The sequence below is a fragment of the Sus scrofa genome, chromosome 13, assembly GCF_054392235.1.
Source record: "Sus scrofa isolate SSC_HxYL_T2T_F1_AM1 chromosome 13, Sscrofa_HxYL_maternal_Yorkshire_Landrace_v2.0, whole genome shotgun sequence".
Classification (NCBI taxonomy): domain Eukaryota; kingdom Metazoa; phylum Chordata; class Mammalia; order Artiodactyla; family Suidae; genus Sus; species Sus scrofa.
The window spans coordinates 177228957-177240513 of NC_139395.1; the positions used below are offsets into that span (position 1 = coordinate 177228957).

At 36.8% G+C, this 11557-nt stretch overlaps 1 protein-coding gene across 1 annotated transcript; it reads right to left on the bottom strand.

The window, feature by feature from the left end:
• Window positions 1-2203: 2203 nt before the first annotated feature.
• Window positions 2204-3166, bottom strand: LOC110256355 (olfactory receptor 5H8-like). Its single transcript, XM_021069835.2, has one exon. The coding sequence runs from the start codon at window positions 3143-3145 to the stop codon at window positions 2204-2206; it is 942 nt and encodes a 313-aa protein (XP_020925494.2). The 5' UTR covers window positions 3146-3166.
• Window positions 3167-11557: the final 8391 nt, after the last annotated feature.

An 11557-nucleotide genomic window follows, 5' to 3' on the forward strand; every position in this document is an offset into this window, starting at 1 on the left:
AGAGGGAGCTGGGAAGGTGGATTCTCTGTGGAGAGACACAAAAGACCAAAAGAACGTACATGAGGAGTGAAACATATCCAGAGTCTTTTAGTAACAGAACTTGGATATAACACAGAGTTCATTAGGACAATTGTGAAGAAAGGACTGGGAAGTAAGAGTTCAACTGTGGCATAATTGAAAAGACCTCAAATTATGCCAGAGTGAACAAATGCAAAGGGAGGAAGGAAGAATGAGATAGGTACATAAATGTAGATGTGTGTGTGTGTATATTTATGATGTGTGCGCATATATATATATATATATATATATATATATATACACACACATGATATTGTCCAAACATACTGAATGAATAAATATATGCCAAAGTGTGTAAGATAGATAGATACATACATATACACAGACAGACAGACAGGCAGGCTGACTGGAGTTCTCATTGTGGCTCAGTGGTTAATGAATCCAACTAGGAATTCTGAGGTTGCAGGTTCAATCTCTGGCCTCACTCAGTGAGTTAAGGATCTGGTGTTGCCATGAGCTGTGGTGTAGGTTGCAGACACAGCTCAGAGGCCACATTGCTGTGGCTCTGGCATAGGCCTGGAGCTACAGCTATGATTTGACCCCTAGCTTGGGAACCTCCATATACTGTGGGTATAGCCCTAAAAAGAGAAAAAGGCAAAAAAATATAGACCAAGCTATAACCTGGTAGTAATGACATTCCATTAAAAATCCTTGAAGAGTGATATGATTTCACCTGAGTTCTTTTTACAAGAATAATCTGGTCGATGTATTTGGGGAGTAAGAGAGATCAGCATAATGGAGGGAATAAGTAGGGTTTTGCAGATCATAGAGACAGGCAGTTATGAGGTTGAGGGTTTAAATGGTAAGAGAAGGTATGGACACTGAGGTGAATCACTCATTATGGAGTATAATGAAAATGAACATTTAAGGACTTTTGGGTACAAAAACCAAACTCTTGTTCATTGTCATGTCTTTCTACCGACGGGGCAATATGAATGATCATCTTAACATTATTTGAACTATGGTAATATGCATTTAACACTTCTTGCTGTCCACCACATGATCCAGTACCCTTTACATGTTACTTTTTCTTTCACTAATTTTGCTTTTTAAAGCAATTCTAGAATATTGATCATTGTTCCCCATTGTGCCACTTCTTTCTTATCCAAAGTAAATCTTCAGTCTATTAGCTTTCTTAGTTAATGAAGCTTTGCAGATTGAGCAACAGCACAGAGATACAGCTACAATGGACCTTAAAAAGGCATCATAGGCAGTGAGACAACTTGCCTCTGTCTTTCTCTAAGAAGCATGCTAAACTAAGAGCATCTCTTACAGTGTAGCTCTGTCTTCATTGTCTTAGATCTCTTGTCCTTTTCCCTCACTGCTTTCCCATTTCTCTGAGTGAAGGGAGTGTTGATCCCCACAAGAAGTGAAATTTACCAGACCCCAAGTAAAGTGAAATACATGACCTTTTGATGGCAGGTGGAATTCCTGGTATTTATAGCTGTTCACTCAAATATCAACCTGCTTCCGTTGTAGAGTTAAATGTATTTAAGGTCTCTAACTATAAGGTTTATAAATGTCAAAGACAGGAGTTCCCGTCGTGGTGCAGTGGTTAACGAATCCGACTAGGCACCATGAGGTTGCGGGTTCGAACCCTGGCCTCGCTCAGTGGGTCAAGGATCCAGCGTGGCCGTGAGCTGTGGTGTAGGTCACAGACGTGGCTCGGATCTCGTGTTGCTGTGGCTCTGGCGTAGGCCGGTGGCTACAGCTCCAATTAGACCCCTAGCCTGGGAACCTCCATATGCCGCAGGAGCGGCCCAAGAAATGGAAAAAAAAAAGACAAAACAAATAAATGTCAAAGACATCATAAACAAGTCCCCTACAGAGGAACAGCATTATTTTAGTACTTAATGCATTTTTAAAATTACACTGAAAAGCATACAAGCATATTAAATGTTTTTTTGTTTTTTATTTTATTTTAGTACTCTATAAAGAGTTAATTAAAATTTTATATGTTTTTGAATAGTATATAAAGCTATTTTAAGGAATTTATTAGGTACTAACATCTTGTCCTTAAAATAATAAGAAAATTATATATGCAAAAAGCTTTGAACACTAATCATCACATAGTAACATGTAAACTATAGTCATGTTAATGTTTTAATAGAAAGGAGAACAGATATTAGTTTGACACATACCCATATTTCTTTAACACTTTTTTCAGTGTGTCTATGACTTTCTTATTTCTGAGGCTGTAGATAATTGGATTTAAGAAAGGGATTATGACAGTGTAAAATAAGGAGTCCATCATATCTTGATCACCTCCTTGTGTAGATCCAGGGCGCACATACATGAAGAGAAGTGGCCCATAATATAAAGAGACAGATACGAGGTGGGATCCACAGGTGGAGAAGGCCTTCCTTATGCTTTGTACAGACTTGTTTTTTAAAATAGTAAAAAGAACAAATGTATAAGAGACAAGAACTGTCAGTATGGTGAACACCTGAATTGAGCCAGAGAAAATGAATAACATCAGAACATTAACAGAAGGATCAGTACAGGAAATTTTAATTAATGGCATGACATCACAATAAAAGTGGTGTACTATGTTAGAATTACAGAAGGTTAATCTGAATAAAAAACCTGTATGAATTAAGGCATGAAGAAGGCCACCTATGTATGATGAGACTAACATTCTCATGCATAACCTATTGCTTATAATCACTGGATAAAGTAATGGGTTGCAAATGGCTACATAGCGATCATATGCCATTGTTGCCAGCAGAAAACATTCTGTTGTTACACTGACTACAAAAGAAAAGAATTGTACCACACATTCAGAGAAAGAGATCATTTTACTCTGAGCGAGGAAATTGATAAGCATCTTGGGAGTCACTGTGGATGACAACCAAGTATCCACAAAGGCCAAATGCCCAAGGAAAAAGTACATAGGAATGTGAAGTTGAGGGTTATTGCAGATGAGAGCAATCAGACCAAGGTTTCCCATGAGGGTGATGAGATATATCATTAGGAACAGCAGGAACAGAGGGATTTGCCACTCTGATTGATACTTGAGTCCTGAGAGAATAAACTCTGTCAATTCTGTTACATTTTTTGTTTCCATATTCTTAATAGATGACCTCTGAAATAAAATACAGTAAATGAAAAAAAGACATTTACAAATTTTTGTTGACTTTTTGCCATTTCTTGAGCCACTCTCATGGCATATGGAGGTTCCCAGGCCAGGGTTAGAATTGGAGCCATAGCCGCTGACCTATGCCAGAGCCACAGCAATGTGGGACCCTAGCTGTGTCTGCAAACTACAACAAGGCACACGGCAAAACCAGATCCTTAACCTGCAGAGCAAGGCCAGGGATCGAACCCACAACCTCATGGTTCCTAGTTGGATTTGTTAACCACTGAGCCACGACAGGAACTCCAAACAAATTTTAAAAAGTATACTTGTTGAGGTTAATTTAAATAAAACCATACATTAACCATTAATTTGAATGATCTCTATTTTATTTACTCTTACTATGATACCAGAAAATTATTTGTAGAAAATGTTATGTTAAAACAATGCAGTTATATCATTGAAAATTTTGTACAGAAATGAGATTTAGAGGATAAGAAAAGCATTCTCAAGATATGCAAGTTCAGGGGATACTATAGAATGAGGTCAAGAAATTCTGTGTGTGGGACATGGACGCAGCAACAAAGTAAAGATGTTAGAAGGGCCCTGTGTATAAAATTAAAATTATGACATGAATGCTACATTAAGATATTGAATTTCATTCTTCAAGCAGTTGGCAAGAAATGAAAATTTATTAGAAAGGGAGTGGCAACATCACTTAATTTTGAATTTAAATACATTGCAAGGAGAAGAAACTCAAGTCATAAACAGTAATCAGGAAACTGTGGCTATTTCCAGTGGTTCCCAAACCAGATTACACAGCAGAATTGTTTTGGGGAGGTTTTGGTGCAAAACACAGATTCTGAAGTATTACTATAGAAATTGGATCATTAGATCATGAATGGAGTTTAATAATATGCATTTAATGATTGCTCCCCCAGTGACTTAAAGTATATGAAGTTCTCAATCCACATGATGCATGTGGCATTAGGAGTGATGAGGAAGACAAAGAAATAGATCAGAATAAGTCAGAATGAAGAGTCACCTGTATTGCCAAATGCAAGGTCCTGGCACCAATGCACAGTGAGGCCAAACAAATCAAAAATGTGGGAGTTTGGAGCATGACTCCTGGTGCACCACAAAAACTGTCATCCACTCGAGAAGTCAAAATTCTATAAACTGACTTTCCCATTCCTCTTAAACCTAGAGTGAAGGTGCGTGATCTAGTGTTAGCCACTCAAACTCATCTACAGTGGATATAGAATAAAAAAACCCAGGATCAAATGTGTACAAAAGAAAATTCTGCTTGCCAGGTTAACCAAAGGAACAACATCATGGTCCCAGAAAATGCATCCTGTACCCACAACAATGGCCTTGTCAGTGTGAGTTGTGGCATTCAAGTTTAGCAGCAATGGCAGTAGCACTTATTGAGCTAGAGCTGAAACATGATTTGGGGTGTTGGCCCTCTGACTTCCTTCTTTGTGTCCTGATCATTTCTCCAAAGGGTTTCTCCAACTTCCACTTCTTTGTTGGAATCATTTTCCATTCAATTAACACATTTCTTCTTGCAGCCAAGAGCTCTGGCTGAAACAAGAGGAGAAAAGGAAAGACCAGAAAAGGCTACTGAGCAGAGTGATCAGGAGGAAAGATCCTCCTTTCTTGAGAAGAAGGAGGACAATGGAAAGCTGAGTGTTGGGAACTTAAAGAGAGGAAAATAATCAAAAAGGCAAAGGAGAGTACAGAGTAACAGAAGAAAATATATATAAATATTGAGGGGGGATAGACATATAGCTCTTTAAAAATAAATCTGTATCTATATAAAAATTTTTATTTTACGATAATGGCTTTTGCACTGATGAGGCTGAGAATCTTCCCTCTGAAAGCAGGAGACCCAGGGCAGGAAGTGTCACATGCAAAGACCTGAGACAATAGAGCCAATAGTATAGATTTCTGACTGAGTCTGAAGTCTTGAGAACCAAAATCACCAAGAGCATGAGAACACTGTGTCTACCACCCAAGCAGAAAGCAAGTTCAACCATCCACTCTTTTTTGTTGTTATTGTGGTTGTCGCTGCTGTTGTTGTTCAGGGCAGCCTCTCAGCACATTGCAGGATGCCCCCTCACATTGAAGAGAGCCATAGGCTTTACTCAGTCTACCCATTCCATGCTAGTCACTTCTGGAAACAGCCTCACCGATAGACCCAGAGATGATGTTTTTCAAGATATCTGGACATGTTTTTTCCTCAGCCAAATTTGACACATTAAAATGAATGATCATAAATCCAACCTTGTCAACTTGACACCCATACACAATTCCTAGTTCAGAGCTAATCTCCAAATAATGACAATAGCAAGCTCACAGCTCCATCTAACATGTTACATATATGCTGTGCACACAAGAAAATGCATTAAATTCTTCCAAGATTAGGAGGTAAGAGAGAGAGGAAGTATCAGAGAAAGGCTGAAGTAGAAATAAGGGGAAAGTCTCAGAGTTTTGGGGGGAGGGAAATATTTGTTTTAACTCTGGTTTCACCAAAAGTTTTCAAGACTGAGAAATCTTGCTTTTTCCTTTATTCAAAATTCAAGTTTATTTTTGCATTGGATTGGTGTATGAATTAGAGTCTTTAATTTTAAATTTACATTAATTATATTGTGTTTAAATATACTAGCCTTGCCTCATTCATATTTAAAGGATGTTTCTCTCCTTGTTTTTACTGTGATTAGAGCTGACTTTCTCTACAAATCCTTCCAATATTTTTAATGGAATTTGCTTCTCTACAAGTTTCCTTTGCAGAATAAAATTGATCCAAATATGGACCTTAATAAGGCAGTATAAATATCCAATGCCAATAAGTGCATTTGTTAAATGTGAATTTGTTAAGAATGGGCTTTACTTCCATGCAATCTCAAAACAGTAAATAATCAAAAATCTGCAGTTCATTGTGTGGTACTTTTTTAGGCAGAAAGCTGAAAAGAGCACTGGATGGATATTTTCACTATTTTGGCATATAGTTTTTTAATGAAATAACTTAAGATGTGGATGTAAAAATAGAAAAGTGTGTTTAATTTAATGAAGTAAATATTTTGAGCACAATTACCAAAAAGATTTCTTACACAATAATGTTTTGAGCTAAATGCTTTAAACTACTTTTAATTTGTTTACTTTTCCAGTTCACAGAAATGCATCTTTTGGAGTAATTATAATTATGAAAAATGGATAATTAAATATTATAAAAATTACAGTGCACTCTCAAAGCTCTTTTTCTTATCTAAATTTACTCACAATAATAAAATATACAGATTATTCACTATTTGTTTCCATTTTCACCCAGCTATTTCAGCATCTTGTAAACCAAATAAAATTATTATACATTTTATTATAATATTTTAACTTTCTGTAAAAATATAATGAACATTATACAAATCATTCTCTCTTACCAATACCTGTTAAAAAATTGTTGAGATCCTTTCAGTGTTTGGTTTTCTGAAACAGAAAATAATATATGAGCACTGGAATGACAAAGCCACAGGTAGCAATTCTTTGTACATTGGTTCATTTCTGAGGCTTCATTTTTCAGGCTCAGGAAAATGCTGTTTATATGAATTTGATTTTGAACAGAGTTAACCAATTGTACAACTGGGTACATTTGTTGAAAGGGGAAGGGCTGAAGAACTGTACTTCCCCTGATAGGATTCCCTTTATGACAAACCTAAGCTGTTCTACTGGGCTTTGTGGACTTGGACCTGTAAATAGAAATCCAGGTCTCACAGGGCATTATAGACCGAAATCACAAACATCAAGTCATTGCAGACAGTTCCAGTTTATCAATTGGAGCCACCACTTTCCATCAGAGGCACTTCTGAAATGTTAATGCAAACTCTGGTTTATCTACAAACTTGATATTCTGAGTTCTTTGATGAATATAGTCTTGTCTTAGCCAATCATGCATAATTCTAATAAGGCCAACATCCTCAATTCTTTTCATAATCCAATTTCCAGAAAGTTATCCTTCTCATGGAAACTGTAGCTCACATTTGAAACCTACACCTAATGTCCCTCTTTAAGCTGAAAAGTGATGAGAAATCTTAGGCAAAATTCAGTGGGAGGATAAAAGGAAAAAAGAAAACGAAGGACCACTGTGGGAAGATCTTTGCTTCTCAAACTCTAATCTTTGTGAATATCCTGGAGATTTTCTTAAAATGCAGATTCTGTTTCAGTGGTGGTGACTGAGGGTCTGTATTTCTTTTTTTTTCCCCTGTACAGCAAGGGGGTCAGGTTATCCTTACATGTATACATTACATTTACATTTTTCCCCCACCATTTGTTCTGTTATAACATGAGTATCTAGACATAGTTTCTCAATGCTATTCAGCAGGATCTCCTTGTAAATCTATTCTAAGTTGTGTCTGATAAGCCCAAGCTCCTGATCCCTCCCACTCCCTCCCCCTCCCATCAGGCAGCCACAAGTCTTTTCTCCAAGTCCATGATTTTCTTTTCTGACGAGATGTTCATTTGTGCTGGATATTAGATTCCAGTTATAAGTGATATCATATGGTATTTGTCTTTGTCTTTCTGGCTCATTTCACTCAGGATGAGATTCTCTAGTTCCATCCATGTTGCTGCAAATGGCATTATGTCATCCTTTTTTATGGCTGAGTAGTATTCCATTGTGTATATATACCACCTCTTCCGAATCCAATCATCTGTCGATGGACATTTGGGTTGTTTCCATGTCTTGGCTATTGTGAATAGTGCTGCAATGAACATGTGGGTGCACGTGTCTCTTTTAAGTAGAGTTTTGTCCGGATAGATACCCAAGAGTGGGATTGTGGGGTCATATGGAAGTTCTATGTATAGATTTCTAAGGTATCTCCAAACTGTTCTCCATAGTGGCTGTACCAGTTGACATTCCCACCAGCAGTGCAGGAGGTTCCCTTTTCTCCACAGTCCCTCCAGCACTTGTTATTTGTCAATTTGTTAATGATGGCCATTCTGACTGGTGTGAGGTGGTATCTCATAATAGTTTTGATTTGCGTTTCTCTTATAATCAGCAATGTTGAGCATTTTTTCATGTGTTTGCTGGCCATCTGTATATCTTCTTTAGAGAAATGTCTATTCAGGTCTTTTGCCCATTTTTCCATTGCTTGATTGGCTTTTTTGCTGTTGGGTTGTATAAGTTGTTTATATATTCTAGAGATTAAGCCCTTGTACATTGCATCATTTGAAACTATTTTCTCCCATTCTGTAAGTTATCTTTTGGTTTTCTCTTTGGTTTCCTTTGATGTGCAAAAGCTTTTCAGTTTGATGAGGTCCCATGGGTTTATTTTTGCTCTAATTTCTATTGCTTTGGGAGACTGACCTGGGAAAGTATTCATGATGTTGATGTCGGAGAGTGTTTTGCCTATGTTTTCTTCTAGGAGTTTGAAGGTGTCCTGTCGTATATTTAAGTCTTTCAGCCATTTGGAGTTTATTTTTGTGCATGGTGTGAGGGTGTGTTCTAGTTTCATTGCTTTGCATGCAGCTGTCCAGGTTTCCCAGCAATGCTTGCTGAATAGACTTTCTTTTTCCCATTTTATGTTCTTGCCTCCCTTGTCAAAGATTAATTGACCATAGGTGTCAGGGTTTATTTCTATGTTCTCTATTAAGTTCCTTTGTTCTGTCTGTCTGTTTTGATACCAGTACCACACTGTCTTGATGACTGTGGCTTTTTAATATAGCTTCAAGTCTGGGAGAGATATGCCCCCTACTTGGTTTTTGTTTCTCAGGAATGCTTTGGCAATTCTGGTTCTTTTGTTGTTCCATATAAATGTTTGGATTGTTTCTTCTAGTTCTGTGAAAATTGTCATGTGTAATTGGATAGGGTTGAATTAAATCTGTCAATTGCTTTGGGTAGCATGGCCATTTTTACAAAATTGATTTTTCCAGTCCATGAACATGGAATATCTTTCCATTTCTTTACATCTTCTTTAATTTCTTTGATTAAAGTTTTATAGTTCTCGGCATTAAGTCCTTTACCTCCTTGGTCAGGTGTATTCCCAGGTATTTGATTTTATGAGGTAAATTTTAAAAGGTATTGTATTTTTGTATTCCTTTTCCAATATTTCATTGTCGTGTACAGAAATGCAACTGATTTCTGAATATTATTCTGATATCCTGCTACTTTGCTGAATTTATTAATCAGTTCAAGTAGTTTTGGGGTTGAGTCATTACGGTTTTCTATGTATGGTATCATGTTGTCTGCATACAGTGACAGTTTTGTCTCTTCTCTTCCTATATGGATGCCTTTTATTTCTTTTGTTTTTCTGATTGCAGTGGCTAGGATTTCCAATACTATGGTGAGAGTGGGCATCCCGTCTTGTTCCAGATTTGAGTGAGAAGGCTTTCAGTTTTTCTCTATTGAGTATTATATTTGCTGTGGTTTTGTCATAATGGATTTGATTATGTTAAGGAATGTTCCCTCTATACCCACTTTGGTGAGGGTCTTGATCATAAATGGATGTTGGACTTTGTCAAATGCTTTTTCTGCATCTATTGAGAGGATCATATGTTTTTTGACTTTTCTTTTGTTAATGTGGTGTATGATGCTGATTGATTTGCATATGTTGCACCATCCTTGTGAAATTGGGATGAATCCCACCTGGTCATGGTGTATGATCTTTTCGATATGTTGTTGGATTCGGTTGGCTAAGATTTTGTTGAGAATTTTTGCATCTATATTCATCAATGATATTGGGCGATAGTTTTCTTTTTTGGTGTTATCTCTGTCTGGTTTTGGAATGAGGGTGATGGTGGCATCATAGAATGTCTTTGGGAGTTTTCCTTCTTCTTCAACCTTTTGGAAAAGTTTAAGGAGGGTGGGCACCAATTCCTCTTTATATGTTTGATAGAATTCGCCTGTGAAGCCATCTGGTCCTGGACTTTTATTATTAGGAATTTTTATGACTTCTTCAATTTCATTTCTAGTGATTGATTTGTTCAGTTGGTCTGTTTCCTCTTGATTCAATTTTGGCAGAATGTAAGAGTTTAGAAAATTGTCCATTTCTTCCAGATTGTCAAACTTGTTGCCCTATAGTTGTTCATAGTATTCTCTTATGGTTTTTTGTATTTCTGCAGTATCCGTTGTGATTTCTCCTTTTTTGTTTATAATTTTGTTTGAGTTCTTTCTCTCCTCTTAGTGAGTCGAGACAGGGGTTTGTCAATTTTGTTTACCTTTTCAAAGAACCAGCTCTTGGTTTTATTAATTTTCTCTATTGTTTTTTGAGTCTCTATTTTATTGATTTCTTCTTTGATCTTTATAATTTCCTTCATTCTGCTGACCTTAGGTCTTTTTTGTTCTTCTTTTTCTAATTCATTTAGGTGGAGGTTTAAGTTGTCTATTTGGCAACTTTCTTCTTTTTTGAGGAAGGCCTGTATCACTATGAATTTCCATCTGAGCACTGCTTTCGCAGCATCCCATATATTTTGAGAGGTTGTGTCTTCATTATCCTTTGTTTCAAGGTATTTTTTAATTTCCTTCTTGATTTCCTCATTGACCCATTGGTTTTTTAGTAGCGTGTTGTTTAGTCTCCATGTGGTAGATTTTTTCTCATTTGTTTTCCTGTGGCTGATTTCTAGTTTCATGGCATTGTGGTCAGAGAAGATAGTTGAAATAATTGCTATGCTCTTAAATTCATTGAGGTTAGCTTTGTGTCCCAGTATTTGGTTGATTCTTGAGAATGTTCCATCTGCACTTGAAAAGAATGTGTTCTGATTGTTTTGGATGTAGTGTCCTGAAGCTGTCAATCAAGTCTAACTTTTTAATTTTTTCCTTTAGGATCTCTGTTGCTTTATTGGTTTTCTGTCTATAGGATCTGTCCACTGGTGTGAGTGGAGTATTAAAGTCTCCTACTATGACTATATTCCCATAAATTTCTCCCTTTATGTCTGTTAATATTTGTTGTATGTATCTGGGTGCTCCTGTATTTGGGGCATATATGTTGATGATAGTTACATCCTCTCCTTGGATGGATCTCTTAATCGTTAGTGTCCTTCTTTGTCCTTCTTTATGGCCTTCATTTTAAAGTCTATTTTGTCTGATATGAGCATTGCAACTCCTGCTTTCCTGTCATGTCTTTTGGCATGAAATATTTTTTCCCACCCCTTCAATTTCAATCTATGTGTCCTTTGTCTGAGTTTCTCGTCAGCAGCAGATTGAAGGTTTCTGCTTTTTTATCCACTCAGCCCCTCTGTGACTTTTGATTGGAGCATTCAGTCCATTGACATTTAAGATGATAATTGATAGATGATTATTTATTGCCATTTTAAACCTCGTGTTCCAGTTGATTGTATGGTTCTCCATTCTTCCTTTCCTTTTTTGGTTGGATGGTCTCTGATTATTTTCTGCTAGAGTGTTTTTTTTTTTCA

What these genes read in the sequence shown, in the direction of transcription:
- LOC110256355 (XM_021069835.2), bottom strand. Translation starts at nt 3,145, where the DNA reads ATGGAAACAAAAAATGTAACAGAATTGACAGAGTTTATTCTCTCAGGA.